Source organism: Microcebus murinus, chromosome 1, assembly GCF_040939455.1.
Source record: "Microcebus murinus isolate Inina chromosome 1, M.murinus_Inina_mat1.0, whole genome shotgun sequence".
NCBI lineage: Eukaryota > Metazoa > Chordata > Mammalia > Primates > Cheirogaleidae > Microcebus > Microcebus murinus.
This window is the reverse complement of record NC_134104.1, coordinates 68,173,379-68,189,933: the sequence shown is the minus strand read 5'-3', so window position 1 is coordinate 68,189,933 and position 16,555 is coordinate 68,173,379. Positions and strand designations below refer to the sequence as shown.

General features: G+C 48.7%; 1 protein-coding gene across 2 annotated transcripts in view; it reads left to right on the top strand.

Annotated features, from left to right (window-relative positions):
• The window catches only part of ZDHHC19 (zDHHC palmitoyltransferase 19), a 52,839-nt gene that overhangs the window by 2,022 nt on the left and 34,262 nt on the right, over positions 1–16,555 (top strand). Inside the window, exons 4-8 of one of the 2 annotated variants that reach the window (XM_012780346.3) lie at positions 322–494; positions 879–984; positions 10,721–10,806; positions 11,153–11,345; positions 12,019–12,218. In XM_012780346.3, the coding sequence (XP_012635800.2) occupies positions 322–494; positions 879–984; positions 10,721–10,806; positions 11,153–11,345; positions 12,019–12,120 (660 nt within the window). In that variant the 3' untranslated portion in view covers positions 12,121–12,218. Of the gene's footprint in view, positions 1–321; positions 495–878; positions 985–10,720; positions 10,807–11,152; positions 11,346–12,018; positions 12,219–16,555 lie in introns of those variants that run through there. The other variant, XM_076002591.1, reaches the window with a different exon arrangement.

Below are 16,555 nucleotides of genomic sequence, written 5' to 3'. Positions count from 1 at the left end.
ATCTAATGGATGAGAAAGTGGAGGCCCAAAGATATTCTATGTTCTGCCCAAAGTTACACTAGTATATGTGGAAGACCACTAGTATATGTGGAGACTTTGTCTCTAAAGGCCTGGTGACAGATGACCTTATGAGCCACAGAGCCCTAACAATGCTCTAACAATGGAAATCCCAGTGTTAGGGACTTTGTGGCTCAGTTTCTTCCCCGGGGTGGGAGCCAATGAGTGGGGCCAAGGGCAGGTGGCCTGGTTGGGAGGGGGGTAGGCCTCAGGATTGGGGGCGATGGAGGCTGGGCGGGAAGACAGGTTCTCCCTGTCGCTCAGGACTTTGACCACCATTGCAAGTGGGTTAATAACTGCATCGGTCACCGCAACTTCCGCTTCTTCATGCTGCTCGTCCTGTCCTTATGCCTCTACTTGAGTGCCCTGCTGGTCACCTGCTTGATCTTCCTGGTGCGCACGACCCACCTGCCCTTCTCCACCGACAAAGTCATCGCGTATCCGCACGGGCCTTCTGGTCCACGTGGGGAGCGGTGGCAAGGGGACAGGGATAGCCCAGGGGCGGGGTTGCTGAGGGCGGGGCTCACAAGGCGGGGCTGGAGGGAGAAGCGGCTCGGGAGGCCGGCCTGGGACCCGGAGGGTGGCAGGGGCCAAGGGGATGGGCGGGCCTCCCAGGAACTGTGGGGCGTTGAGAGTCTATGGGGTCACGGAGGAGCGGGGTGCTAACGGTGGAATGGGGACCTGGACAGGCAGGGCGACCGCGGGGTCGGGTAAGGCTTCGCGCGGGCGGGCTGGACCACTGGCGGAGCAAGGCGAGTGGATGGAGCGGGGAGGGGCTGGGGTGGTCGGTTCGGTGGCGCAGCTCCTTAGCCCGCGCGCAGCGTCACAGTGGCTGTCCCCGCCGCGGGCTTCCTGGTGCCGCTCTTCCTGCTGCTGCTGATCCAGGCCATGTCGGTGAGCGCGGCCGAGCGCTCCTGCGAAGGCAAGGTAGGCGGGGCGAGCGCGGGCGCCGCGGCGCGGCCTGTGCGAGTCACCTTGCGCCTCCGTGACCTCAGCACTTTCCGCTCTTTCCCCACTGCCCTCGGCACTGATGCCCCGACTCCCTCCGCGCGCCCGGCCCTCGCCCGGGATGCCTCGCTAGTCCTTCCAGACCAGCTAGATGTAGCTCAAATCTCGCTCCACCTGGAGCTCTGGTCGCTCTGCCTCGTGGGTGCACTGCCTCGAGAGCCTACTGTGTGCTAGGTCGCCTGTGTTATTTTGAGGGATGGAATAGAGGCGAGTCAGGCTACATCCTGCACTTTATGTTGATGAACCTGAAATCAGAGTAACACCAGCCAGACAGCCACGAGCGCTCTGAGAGGGGCTGGTCCTGAGTTTTATGTAGCACACACTCAGCGGAAGAATTGAGAATTCGGGGAGGATTGCATTGTACAGTAGGACTTAGTGGTCTGGGAGGGGCAGAAGACAGAGGGGAGGGTATGGCAGGGGAGGGCCACACCTTTGCAAAAGTCTGTGGGATGGTGAGGAAACAGTTCCAACTGGGGCAGAAGGTGGCATGGGCAATCAAGTTGATTGCTGGGGGTGGCCACATTAGAAAGACACAGAAAGTCAGGCTGAGAATTTAATCTTGATACAGTGGAAACCTAAGAGCCATGGTAGGATTTTTTAAAAGTCAAGTTTAATGAGGAGTAATTACCTACAGTCAAATTCACCCCTTTTTAGTGTGCAGTTGTGTTTTGATAAGTGGATACAGTTCGGCAACAACCACCATAATCAAGATTTAGAACAGTTCCAAATCCCCAGGAAATTCCTCATGACTTTCTGTAGTCAATTTCTCCCCCTACCTGCAAGCCCTGGCATCCACTGATCTATTTTCTGTCCTTATAGTTTTTCCTTTTCCAGAATAAATGGAATCGTTGCCTGGCTTCTTTCACTTAGCAATAATGTATTTGAGATTCATCCATGAGATTTTATTCTTCTCCAATTTTTTTATTGTTCATATCAGTAGTTTATTCCTTTTTATTGCTGTATGGTATTGCATCGTATGGTTGTACCACAGATTATCCATTTACCAATTGAAGGATGTTTATGTTGTTTCCAGTATTTGGCAATTATAAATAAAGTTGCTATAAACATTAATATACAGGCATGTGAACGTAGGTTTTCATTTCTATTGGGTAAATACTTAAAGGGAACATTGCAGGGTCATATGGTAACTGTATGTTTATATGTAACTTTAAAAGAAATTGCCAAATTGTCTTCCAAAATAGCTGTACCATTTTCATTCCCACCAGCAATGTGTAAGAATTCCAGTTGCTTTGCATCCTCGCCAATATTTGACATTGTCTGTTGTTTTTGGTTTTTGTGTTTTAAAAAATTTTAGCTAGCCTAATAAATGTGTGGTGATATCTCATTGTGGCTTCAGTTTGTCTTTTTCTAATGACTAATGATGCTGACTGAATATCATTTCATGATCTTATTTGCTGTCTGTATACCTTTGGTGAAGTGTCTGTTCCAATCTTTTGCCCATTGAAAAAAATTGTATTTTTTTCTGATTATTGAGTTTTAAGAGCTCTTTATATATTCTGGATTAACATGTGTTTTGAAAATATTTTCTCCCATCTGTGGCTTGTCATTTCATTTTCTTCACAGTGTATTCCACAGAGCAAAAGTTTTAATTTTGATGAAGTACAATTCTTTTTCTTTTATGGACCATGCTTTTGGTGTTGTAATTACGAATTCTTTCCCTAATCCAAGATCACAAAGATTCACTCCTGTGTTTTTCTCTAGAAATTTTTTAGTTTTAGATTTACATTTAGGTCTGTGAATCATTTGGAGTTAAATTTTGTATATGGTATGAGGTATGGGTCAAGATTTATTTTTTTTGCATAAGGGTTGTTCCAGCACCATTTGTTGGAAGGCTATCCTTCTTCCATTGAGTTGTCTTTGCACATTTGTCAAAAATCAATCAACCATATGTATGTGGGTGTGTTTCTGGACTCTATTTCTTGATTAATATCATACTGTCGTAATGTTGCTTTTATAGTAAGTCTTTTTTTCTTTTTCTTTTTTATTAGTACAATTTCTGGGGTCCATGTGAAATTTTGTTACATGTATATGATGTGTAGTGATCAAGTCAGGGTATTTAGGGTATCCATCACTGACTATGATACATTTTTGTTTAACTGTTGTCACCCTACTCTGCTGTCAAACACTGAATTTATTCCTTCTATATAACTGTATAATTTGTCCCCTTAAGCCCACTTCTCTTCATCTCCTCCTTGCCCCCCACTCACCCTTCCCAGTCTCGGTTATCAGTCTTTCCACTCTCTACCTCCATGAAATCAGATTTTTCGCTCCCACATATAAGTGAGAATATGTCATATTTGTCTTCTTATGCCTGGCTTATTTCACTTAAGATAATAACCTCCAGGCCAGGTGTGGTGGCTGATGCCTCCCAACACTTTGGGAGGCTGAGGCAGGAGGGTCACCTAAGGCCAGGAGTTTGAGACCAGCCTAGGCAACGTAGTGAGACACCCCGCTCTACAAATCATTGAAAAAACTAGCTGGATGTGGTGGTGTGCCTATAGTCTTAGCTACTCAGGGGGCTGAGATGGGAAGGTCACTCAGTCACTTGAGTCCAGGAGTTTGAGGTTATAGTGAGCTATGATCATGCCACTGTACTCAGCCCAGGTGACAGAGCAAGACCCTGTCTCTGGAAGAAAAAAAAAAAAAGATAATGACCTCTAGTTCCATTCATATTGCTGTAAATTACATGATTTTATTCTTTTTTATGGCTGAATAGTATTTCATTATGTGTATATATCACATTTTCTTTATCCATTTATTCATTGATGGGCACTTAGGTTGATTCCTTATCATTGCTATTGTGAATAGTGCTGCAGTAAACACTCGAGTGCACGTATCCCTTTGATATATTGATTACTTTCCTTTGGGTGGATACCCAGTGGTGGGATTGCTGGATTGAATGGTAATTCTAGTTTTAGTTTTTCGAGAAATCTCTATACTGTTTTCCATAGTGGCTGTACCAGTTTATATTCCCAGCAACAGTGTATAAGTGTTCCCTTTTCTTGAGGGAACTCTTGAGTGGCTCACACCTTAATCTTGGCACTTTGGGAAGCTGAGGCAGGAGGATCACTTGAGGCCAGGAGTTGCCCAGCATGGGCAACATAGTGAGACCCCTATCTCTACAAACAAATTAAAAAATTAGCCAGGTTACCAGACAATTGACATACATGAAAAAAAAAAAAAAATAGACAGGCATGGTGGCATATGTCTGTAGCCCCAGCTACTCAGGAGGCTGAGGTAGGAGGATTGCTTGAGCCCAGGAGTTCAAGGTTGCAGTGAGGCTATGATCACACCATTGCACTCCAGCCTGGGAGACAGAGTGAGACCCTGTCTCTGAAAAAAAAAAAAAAAAAAGGAATTCCCTTTTCTCCATATCCTTGCGAACATCTGTTTTTGTTGTTGTTGCTATTGTTTGTCCTTTTAATAATAGCTATTCTGACTAGGGTAAGACAATATCTCATAGTGGTTTTGATTTGTATTTCTCTGGGAGTTAGTGATGTTAAGCATTTTTTCATATACCTGTTGGCCATTTTTATATGTCTTCTTTTGAGCAATGTTTATTCATGTCTCTTGCCCACTTTTAATTGGATTATTTATTTTTTTCCTGTTGAATTGTTTGAGTTCCTTGTATATTTTGGATATTAGTCCCCTGTTAGATGAATAATTTGCAAATATTTTCTCCTATTCAGTAGGCTTTCTCTTCACTCTGTTGATTATTTCTTTTGCTGTGTAGAAGCTTTTTAGTTTAATTAAATGCCATTTGTCTACTTTTGTTTTTGTTGCCAATGCTTTTTAGGTCTTAGGTATAAAATTTTTGCCTAGACCAATGTTCAGGAGAATTTTTCCTAGATTTTATTCTTGTATTTTTATAGTTTTGAGTCTTACATTTAAGACTTTAATCCATTTTGAGTTGATTTTTTGTATATGGTAAGAGATGGGGGTCTAGCTTCATTTTTCTGCATGTGGCTAACCAATTTCCCCAGCACCATTTATTGAAGAGGGTATCCTTTCCCCAATGTAAATTCTTGTCAGCTTTGTCAAAGATCTGTTGGCTGTAAATATGTGGCTCTATTTCTGGGTTCTCTATTCTGTTCCATCGGTCTATATATCTATCTATTTTTATAATGATGCCAGGCTGTTTTGGTTACTATAATCTTATAATATAGTAAGTCTTGAAATCATATAACGAGAATTCTCTAACTTTGTTCTTCTTTTTCAAAGTTCTTTTCACTATTCTAGTTCCTTTGATTTTCCATACAAATTTTGGAATCACCTTGTCAGTTTCTACAAAAAACAATCTGCTAGGATTTTCATTGGATTTCATTGAACCTGTAGATCAGGTGGGGGAGAATTGATATTTTAACAAGATTGAGTTTTTGAATCTATGAACATGCTATACCTCTTCATTTACTTAGATTTTCTTTGATGTCTTTCATCCTTATTTTTTAGTTTTCAGTATATCTCATGTCCATTTTATTAGATTTATATCTATGTATTTCATGGTTTTTGTGCTAGCAAATGTGTTTTTTAAAATTTCAATCTACATTTGCTCATTATTATAAGAAAATACTATGGATTTTTATATAGTGGTCTTGAATCCTGCAATTTTGCTAGACTCACTTATTAGTTCTAATAGCTTTTTTGTTGACTCCACATAGGAAATCATGTCATGTGTCACTTCTTCCTTTCCAATCTTTATGTTTTAATTTTTTTCTTTTCTTATTATATTGTCTCAGACCTCCAGTACAATGCTGAGCAGGAGTGATAAGAATGGACATCCTTGCCATGGGAGCCCTTCCGCAGGACAGTAACTTGGCTAGAGGCTGTTTTAGGAAAACTGTTGGGCAGCATTGATGAGGGAGGGGCTGCAGACACTGGACAGCTGAAAAGACAGAGGAGCCCTCTCTGCCCACCTCCTCCCATCCTCTCAGCCACCAGGCAGTCACCCCACCACCCCCAGATTTGGTTCCCCCCATCTATGACTGCTCCCTCTGTATGATCAGCTCCCTCTGTATGTCTTCTCTCTGCAGCCTCAGTGAATCATTTCAGCCTCTCTGGGCAGCCTTCTTCCTTCCCTCATCTAGTGGTCCTTCCCATAGATCTGCCCTCCCTCCCCTGCTTAGAGGGAGACCCTGCCAAGCCAGCATCTCCAGTCTCTGTGCACCTAAATGTGGTCTATACTCTGTGACTCACCAGATGGGCTCTTTCCCATCACCTGCAGCACCTGCTTCAGGCATTCTTTGCATGGCCTAATTCTCATTCCCTGGCTACCTCTATACCCTGCCAGTCTCCTCCTGCAGTCACTTGCCAAGTTGTTGGCAGCAATGGCTCTGGAGCGAGAGAATACATGTTCATGTCACAGCTCTGCTCCATAGCCTACCAGCAGGTAGATCCTGGGTATGTTACTTAGCCACCTGGTGGCTCACTTTCACCATCTGTAAAACGGGGCAGCATGAGTTAATTTGTGTAAGCCACATAGGATAGTGGCTGGTACAGGTAAGTGCCCTATATGTTGTTTGTTATCATTATTACCATTCCTTTCTATTGTCATGTACACGTGTTCATGTCTCATCTTAAAAGCAAAGCAAAATCCTTCCTTAACATCACTGACCTTCAGAAAGGGTTGGCTGTTCTCACTTGCCCTATGTTTCATCTTCCTCACCCACTTTCTGGGCTGCCCGCTCTTCTTGCTTGATCCCTTCTGCCTGTGCTGCCCTGACTGCTCCCCGCAGAACCTCAGGCCCTGTGCTGGGGCTGCCCTCACCGTCCTGGAAGTTAAGGCTGACTATGCTGTTTGCAGCACGTCCTCAATCCCCAGTGCAGTGCCTGGAGCATTTTTGAGGCCCCCAAGTATTTCTGAATAAGTGAGTGAACTAACCCACAAGTGAATGAACAATACTTTGGGAGAGAGGAAGGGGAGAAAGAGAGAGAAGCCTAATGCCCTAATCCCTGGGGGAAAATGAGAAGGGAGGCCACAGGGAGGTGGGCGGGAGGTGGGGCAAGATCAAGATGCCCATTGTGGCTTTAGTCCTGTGGAGTGTGAGGGCCTGGGAGACACAGAAGCAGAACAGGAGCCAGGGAGAGGGGACAGTCTAGGAGTCAGAGCTGTTGGTTCCATTCATGTCTGAGAGGGTCCTGTGTGTGGAGAGAAAGGTACTCAAATTAATCAGTCAGTTATTATGAATTTATTAAAACAATGATCATTCCTTTAAGTATTTTTCTACACCTCATCTACAGTCATCACTTCTCTATACTTTATATATATCCAATAAATCAAAATTTGTTTCTCTAAATTTTAAAATTCTGTAAATTTAATCACATTCAAAACATTTAAGTAAAATCATTAATAGAATATCAGTTTCTTTTAATGCTTTATATATCTTAAAGTAGGCAACTGTGGGCAGTTCTGGAGCCGTCCTGATTTTCCTCCTCGGGAGGCAGCTGCCCGGCATGGAGTCCTGATTCTTCTTTTTTCTGTTTTCTTATTAAATTACAAAATTTTAAGGGAGTACAAATGCTTTTAGTTGCATGGATCGCTTTTTTTTTTTTTTGAGACAGAGTCTCACTTTGTTGTCCAGGCTAGAGTGAGTGCCGTGGCATCAGCCTAGCTCACAGCAACCTCAAACTCCTGGGCTTAAGCGATTCTTCTACCTCAGCCTCCCAAGTAGCTTGGACTACAGGCATATGCCACCATGCCCGGCTAATTTTTTTTCTATATATATTAGTTGGCCAATTAATTTCTTTCTATTTTTATAGTAGAGACAGGGTCTCGCTCTTGCTCAGGCTGGTTTTGAACTCCTGACCTCGAGCAATCCGCCCGCCTCGGCCTCCCAAAGTGCTAGGATAACAGGCGTGAGCCACCGCGCCCGGCCGCATGGATCGCTTTTGTAATGCTTGAGTCACAGCTGTAAGTGTGCCCATCACCCAGATAGTGTCATTGTACCTGTTAGGTAGGTTTTTGCCCCTTCCCCCTCCTTGATTTCCACTGTGTTTTACTTCCCTCTGTGCACATGCATGCCCATTGGTTAGTTCCAGTTTAACAGCAAGTACATGTGGTGTTTGTTTTTCTATTCTTTAGATACTTCACTTAGGATAATGGTCTCCAGTTCCATCCAAATTGTTGCAAAAGGCATTAATTTGTCCTTTTTATGGCTGAGTAGTACTCCATGCTGTACATATACCACATTTTATTAATCCACTCCTGAATTGATAGCACTTGGGTTGATTCCACATCTTTGCAACTTTGAATTGTGCTGCAACAAACATTCGAGTGCCGGTGTCTTTTTGATAAAATGACTTTTTTTCCTTTGAGTAGATACTCATTAGTGGGATTGCTGGATTGCATGGTAGGTCTACTTATAGTTCTTTGGGGAATTTCCAAACTGTTTTCCATAGAGGTTGTACTAATTTGCAGCCCCACCAACAGTGTTATAAGTGTTCCTTTCTGTCTGCATCCCTGCCAGCATCTATTGTTTTTGGACTTTTAAATAAAAGCCATTTCGACTGGGGTAAGGTGGTATTTCACTGTGGTTTTGATTTGCATTTCCCTGATGATTAGTGACATTGAGCATTTTTTTTCATATGTTTATTGGCCATTTGTCTATCTTCTTTTGAAAAGCTTCTGTTCATGTTTTTTGCTCACTTTTTAAATGGGCTTGGTTGTTTTTTCTTGATGATTTGTTGGAGTTCTTTGTAGGTTATGGATATTAGCCCTTTATCAGATATATAGTTTGCAAATATCTTCTCCTATTTTGTAGGTTGTCTATTTGCTCTGTTGATTATTTCCTTAGCTGTGCAGCAGCTTTTAAATTTAAGTAAGTGTCATTTATTTATTTTTGTTGTTGCTGTGATTGCCTTTGGGTCTTAGTCATAAATTTTTTGCCTAGGCTGGTATCTGGAGGAGTTTTTCATACATTTTGTTATAGAATTCTTATGTTTTCATATCTTAGCTTTAAGTATTTTATCCATCTTGAATTAATTTTTGTTGAGTGGTGAGAGACGTGGATCCTGTTTCATTTTTCTGCTTGTGGCTATCCAATTTTCCCAAGACCATGAATTGAATAGGGCTTCTTTTCCCCAGTGTATATTGTTGTCTGCTTTGTCAAAGATCAGTTGGCTGTATGTGGATGGTTTAATATCTGGGTTCCCTATTCTATTCCATTGGTCTCTGTCTCTATTTTTGTGCCAGTGCCATGTTGCTTTGGTTACTATTGCCTTGTAGTGTAGTTTGAAGTCTGGTAATGTGATGCCTCCTGATTTGTTCTTTTAGCTTAAGCTTGCTTTGGTTATTCAGGTTCTTTTATGGTTCCAAATGAAGTGTAGAATTATTTTTTTCTAGATCTGTGAAATATGACATTGGTATTTTGGTGGGGATTGCATTGAATCTGTAAATCACTTTGGGTAGCGTGGATATTTTAACAATGTTGACTCTACCAATCCAGGAGCGTGATATGTTTTTCGTGATATGTTTTGTTTGTGTTGTCTGTGATTTGTTTCCTCAGTGTTTTGTAGTTCTCTTTGTAGAGATCTTTCACTTCCTTGGTTAAGCATATTCCTAGGTATTTTATTTTCTTTGTAGCTATTGTGAATGGTATTGAGTCTTTGATTTGACTCTCAGCTTGACTGTTATTGGTGTATAGTAATGCTGCTGATTTGTGTACATCGATTTTGTAGCCTGAGACTTTGTTGAATTTATCTATCAATTCTAGGAGTCTCTTGGAGGAGTCTTTGGGGTTTCCTAGATATGAGATCATATTGTTTGGCCTCCTCTTTCCTAATTTGGATACCCTTTATTTCTTTCTCTTGCCTGATCGCTCAGCTAGGAAGTCCTGGTTCCTTTCGGTGGATATAGTGGTGAAGATCTCAGTCTTTGTGGGCAGGGCAGGGCCACAGTGGGGTTGGTGGTGGGCAGAGGTGCTGCTGGGCCATTTTTGGTTGTGACAAAACATTTGATAGCAGGCTGTTCCGGGGTGGAGGAGGGAGCTCAGTCAGGATGGGTGAAGTGGGAGAGGGTCAGGGGAGAGGGGAAGAATCTCTTCAGTCTACAGCATTCAGGACTTGCATGTGTACTCAAGACCTTCAGCCTAGATTTTCCTGGGCCATGTTATGGTTAGGAAAATATCACTGGGCTCCCATACAACTGCCCTTCCAGATAATGATATTCAGTGAAGGCATGAGTTTAGAAGAAAAATGAAAGGTGGGATAGTGAAGAAGCAGAGGGTAGAACTGTCTTTGAGCAGTTTAGCAGCAAGAGGAAGATCTGAAATCCTGGAAGGTAGCTGGAGAATGTGTGTGGCCCAAGAGACAGAGAGGGGAAGATGGCGCAGTGGGGGATGGCAGGAGTTACAAGGTGATGGGGTGTCCCTGAGAAGGCAGGAGAGCTGGGTGTGCTGTCAGCGTTCCTCTGGAAAGAGCTGCTCAGAAGTGGGCGAGGGCCAGGGTGGGCTTTACCTGGGAGCTCAGGAGGGGTGGGGGCCTCTTCTCACTCTTCTGGCTTCCCCGCCCTTGGGTCTTGCTGCAGCCCTGGGCTGAGCCCTGGCTGAGCCTCCCAGCTCAGGGAGGGCCACTGGGTGATGACCTACCTACCCATTCTTGCTGGTTCTGAGCTCCTCTTCCCTTCCCTTTCCCTCTCTAGCGCAGATACCTTCATGGATACAACCCTTTCGACCAGGGCTGTGCCAGCAACTGGTATTTAACGATTTGTGCACCACTGGGACCCAAGTGAGTTGGCAAACCAGAGGCCCAAGAGTGAACCCGGGGGCTGGTGGAGTGGGGTGAAGCTGGGTTTTTCCTCTGGCCCCTTACCATAGCCCCCAGGTCCTTACACTGTTCCTGTTCCTTTGGGTTTTCTCCAGGGCACTGTGGGAGCCCCTTGGAGCCTCCCCACTTCCCTGCCTCTGCGGGTTCTTGCCCCAAGAAATGGGGTGGAGGATGACACTGCCCGGTGACACTGGCCTCAGCTCCCTGTAGTGTCTGGCATTGGGCTGTTTGTCCCCCAAGCTGAGGTGGCAGGGGAACCAGGCCAAGGAGAGCAATGACCCCTTGTATCTGGCCTGTCGCCCCCCAGGTACATGGCTGAAGCTGTCCAGCTGCAGAGAGTCGTGGGGTCCGACTGGGTGCCCATGCCGAGCCTGCACTCCCCAACATGCCCCTTTGCTTTCGAGCCTCCAGCACCCCTTGGGCCCCAGCCCCACCCTCTGGGTCTGTACAAGCCAGGGAAGGGCCCCCCAGGGAGTGGCGAGGCTGCAGCCCTCCAGGAGGTGAGAAGTGTGTGTGTGTTGGGAGAGGGCGTCTGCGGGCTGTACAGGGGAAGCCCCTGAGGTTGGGGCTGGCCCTGAGGCTGGAGCACCGAGGGCTTAGGGACAGGGGTTGAAGGTAGAGTCTCAGGCCTTCAGAATACACACAGGAGTCCCTGGAGACACAAAGAGAAAAGACTACACCACTAACTTGCTGGTTGGCCTTGGGCCAGCCACTTTTCTGGGCTTCAGTTTCCTCAGCTATTAGTGAGGACTGAGACTTGTCCAGTGGTTTATAATTTGGGGGACCCTCTCCCCTCACACTACACCACTAACTCGCTGGTTGGCCTTGGGCCAGCCACTTTTCTGGGCCTCAGTTTCCTCAGCTATTAGTGAGGACTGAGACTTGTCCAGTGGTTTATAATTTGGGGGACCCTCTCCCCTCACACCCTGGGCCTTCACCAGGGGTGAAGATTCCTTTAGTTAAAGGAATTTTGACTCGAAGCCTGTATGAAACATGCAGGTAGAACACTAGCAGTGAAGTGGGTTGAGTGACCCACAGTGCCCCCTGGGGCCTTTGCAGTGACACTCTGTGTGCCAGCCCAGTCCCTTTGCTCTGCCTCCAGTGGGCGGGGGCTTGGCTGCGAGCTGCGGGGCAGGGGCTTCAGGAGAGCCCTCATGCCCCCACTGTGTTCAGCTGCCCCTGCTGCAGGAGGTCCCCAGGCGAGGGGAGGCCTTTCTCTCGCCCCTTCGCACGCATCGATGCCAGGAGCACCCGCACCTGAAGCCGACCTCCTGAGCCCGGCATGGAGGCCTCTCTGTGCCCTGCCGTTGCCCACTCCCCTGGCGGGAGTGCCGAGACCCCCACTCCCATTAAACACCCTTGCCTGCCTCCTACAGCTGCCCTGCTGCCTGTGTCCGGGCCTGGGGATGGAGACCTCCCAGGAGGGAGGAGGCAGAGTTGGAACCCTGCCTGGCTCTGTGACCTTGGGTGAGACCTCTAACATTTCGCTCATTCCTAAAATGGGGCAACAGTAATAACGGCAGTGGCCAGCCTGGCCCAGCTCCGCCAGGGCTGCAGATGACGGAAAAGAAAACCCAGCATGTCCGGCTGCAGGGGGCGCCCGCCGCCAGGCGATTCACCCTCTGGGCCTGGTCCCTCCCTGTCACACTGGAGCCTGGTGGACGGGTTGGGTTGGGCCCGTCCTGGAGTGGCGGTGGGGCACGTCAAACTGTGCCTCTGCCAGTGGCCAGAGTGTGACTGGGACTGGGAAGAGTGTCACCGTCCTGGAAGGTTGTCAGAGATTGAAATGAGGTGTTTTGCGCAAAACACCTGGTACACAGTAGGCACACAATGAATGCAGCACTATGGTCCTCATTATTTTCTCCCCTGCACAGCTGACAGACCACCCAGTGTGTCTCCAGCTGCTCAGAGCCCCCAGGCCACCAACTCACGCTCTCAAAGTGGAGGGAGGGAATTTTCTTCAAGTGCCCGCGTGCTTCTGCCTCCTGAAGCGTCTGGATGGGCACTTGGTGTCACCCTTGTATCCAGGTGAAATCAGGGTATGGTGTTTGTTGGTGAAAAGGGAAGGACGTCACCCCCAGGGGCCCGTGGAGGTGCGTGTCTGTGTGTGCACACGCACATGCTTGTGTGGCGGGAGTAGGAGCTTGTCCTCTGGGGCATGCTGGCCCAGAGCCCGCCCTCCCTGCCCCGCCTCGCCTGGGAGGTGGGTACCGCACACACGGCAGGACTTCCCTCTGGAACTCTGGACTGCAGAGCCCCGCCAGGAGGCTGCTCTTTCCTCCTCCTTCCCAGCCCTAACCAGCCCCGCAGGCCCCAGGCCCTTCCTTGTCCCGACCCTGCCCAGCTCTCCAGGACCTTGGCCAGCCCTCTGACAGCCTCAGGGACTTAACTCTTTCTCACTCCCCTTTGCCCTGTCCCAGTGTTGTCTCCACAGTCCCAACTCTTATCCCTGCTCAGCTCAGAAACCCCTGGGCTTCTTTTTGTATTTGTACTTATTGGGGTACAAAAATACTGCCCAGCTTTGGCCTTGCTGTTAATAGCTGCAGGGGCCATATTTAAATTTCTTAGGACCCACATTTCAGTGTAAAGGAAGCAGCTTCCCTCAGTCTGGGAAGCCCCACAGTTCATGGTCATGTGGTAGGGAAGGAGGGGAGGAGTCTCTTGAGCCCCCTATGCCCACATATGCACCAGCCCCTGTGTGTGGTGCAGGAGGGTGCAGCTGCCCAGCTGCACAGAGGTGGCGAGAGTGGTGTGGCCATGGCGCCCTCAAGCCACTCCCAGATGAGAGCCTTGGGGTGGCCTGGGTCTGGGTCACAGAGGAGGGGTCCTGGACCCTGGGCAAAGGCCTGGATGTGAATCATGGAACTGGCTGCGGGGGGTGGGGGGACGTGGCACCTGCCCAGAGTCCCTGCCCTGTCCCTCTGTGCCCTGCCTCCTTAGGACTGCACTTACATGGCTCAGTCTCAGGTTGAGTCAACTCCCCTCACACCCTGGGCCTCAGTTTCCCCATGGGGCAGGACATAATTTTACTCATAATCTCAAAGGAGGCCATGACCCTTCTAAGAGCAAATACTTCTGGGATGTATACTTGGGGTCCCTCTGCTCCCTGCACAGCCTGGGATTTCAGAAATTTCTTTAGGGAAGTCCCTTAGATCAGGGTCCTCAGCTCCTGGAGAGTTGAGACTTAGCCCCTCCCTTCCTTTGGCTTCCTAACACCCCATGCTTTCTCCCCTAGGCCTTGGGTCCCTTGTGGATTCTCTCCTGCCAGGCTGGAGGCCTCCTTTGAGCTGCACCCCTCCCTCTGGCTCCCTCCTCATTTCTGCTGAACCTGTCCCTGTTTCTCAGATGCACCCCGCCCAGTGCTTGGCCTGCAGATAAGGGCAGGGGTGTTATCACAGCCCAGTTGTGGGCCTGCTGCCCACACACCCAGGAAGCCCTGCCTTCCCCTGGGCCGGAGCCTGCAGGGCCGGCAGCCCTATGAGAGGTCCCCAGCCAGCTCCCTGAACCTGATGGGAGGGGGTGGACCCTGGATGGAAGTCCAGAAACGGCACCCCCATCTCCACACCTTTCCTCCGTGGGGCTTCTGGAAGGTCAGGGCGTGTGCGGTGAGACTCCCAGTCTGGTCTCTCAGCTCTGCCACCAACTAGTGTGCTATGGAAGAGGTCGCCCCCCTCTGCTCAGCCTCGGATTCCTTATCTGCAGAAGGATTGGTGGTCATAGCCACCTCACAGGGGTCACAGGATCCTAACCCTTCAGAGCAGGAAGGGACTCAGGGGCCACTTCGTCCAGCTGCCCTCCACCCCTGGTTTCCCAGATGGGGCTGCTGAGGCCCAGAAAAGGAAGCGATTGCTTAAGGTGACACTGAGGCAGTAAGCCCGGCGGTTCTCTGGTTCCCAGGCTGCCATCCTCATTCCTGCTCCTGAGCCATTCCAGAGGATGAAGGTTGGCAGTGACCACAGGGCCCTGCTTTCGGGCTCCCCACCTCACAGCTGGGCTGGGCATTTCAGCACGGGGCCTGGGCAGCTGATAAGAAAGTCGGGCTTAACTCTGTGTCCAGCCCTGTGCTGCCAGCGATAATGACACCCTGCTGCTCAGCCCTGCCCTGCTCTGCCCTGACTGCCCCACCCATGGGGGCCCTGCAGGTGGCTGAGGATGTGGAAGGGCAGCGGACAGATGAGGGTAGGGGAGGTTACTGCATGGGACCCAGGGCCTGGGATCGTAATACCTCACTGTGCACAGAAACCTTGCTGGCCAACCCTCATGGGGACCTGGGCGCAGTGCCTGGCACCCAGGGGATGCTCCATCGGAGCCCGGAGCCCTTCTTTTTAGTTCTTAGCATGCAGCGCGCGGCCGAGGGATGCAGGGACTGAAGGTTCGCCAGAGCTCCTGCCCTGGGTAACAGAGCCTTTCCTGAGCATGGCCCTGGCCAGAGCCTGTGCCACGCAGTTCATATGATCTTTAATCCTCACAACAACTCTACGAAGTTGTTATTCTAGTTTTAGAAATGAGGAAAACAGCCCTGAGCAAACAAGTTGCTTCCCCAAGGTCACGCTGCTTCTAAGGGGCAGAACCCAAACCCCCGTGGCCCTTTACTGTTAATGACGCTGTGCTTCTGTGGGAAGTCAGCACATTTTCTCCAGCACAGAGTCATGGTTGAGATGTGGGCTCAGAAGCCAGACTGCCTGGCTTCTCCTTCCATGAGTGAGATTAATAATTGTAGCTCATCGAGCGGTTATAGCGGAAAGTCTTGGCGCAAGCACTGGCAGGGGCAGGTGCTTAAAAGAGGGTGGTGATTATCACGGCAGCGTCACGGAAGGGGTGCACGAGTCAGGACTCTGAGATCTGCTGAGACCTCGGGTGCCAGTTACCATGACAACAGCAGCCAGCTTGCTGCGGATTCCCTGATGGTCGGGCAACAAAGGTGAAGGGTGCTATTTCAGAGGGGTGGATTTTACAGAAAATCCACCAACCCTGGTGTCTCTGGGCCAAAGGGGATTAGGACCATGGGCTGAGAGTCTCCAAGGGAGCAGTAAGACGACCACCCGACAACAGCTCTGTCCTCCGGCTGGGAAAGTAGCTGTCTCTTCTGCTCTGTGGCCAGGCAGAGTGCCTCGGGCTGAAGGAAGTCAAAGCCAGGGTGGTTCTGAGCTGCTGTCCCTGAAGCTGCTCAAGCCTCCGCCTCCGGGCTCTGCAGTCTGTCCTCTCCCAGCAGCCTCTCTGCTGTCTGGGCTGCATCTCTGCCTCACCTCTTCTCACCTTTCCACTCTCACCTTGTTCCACTTCCCCCTTGTTCTTCCCCTCCTCCTCCCCCTCTTTTCACTTTCTTTTATCAAACTCTTTCATGCTCTCCCCTGCTCTCACTCTGTTGCTCTCTCTCCCACCCCACCCACTTTTCCTGGACTGCAGCTTCCAGGAACAAGTAAACCGTCTGAAAACTTGCAAGCACTAACTTCTAACTGTGTGGTTCTTGGAAGCCCCAGGGTCTGCGTGCGGAACATGCGGAACTCTCTGCCAGGCTGGAGTCAGGACCTGCACAGGGCACCTTTGTTTGTCTCTCCCTGGGGCTTCTGCCTCCCAGGCAGGCACCCACTTTCCCAGCTACTTTCTGCTTGGGGCAGTTATGCTGCTCAAATACAAGATTCCCAAACTGCAAGGGGCCCTGCTGAATAGCTAGCCACCTCTCATTTATCAGTGAGAAGAGAAGCAAGGC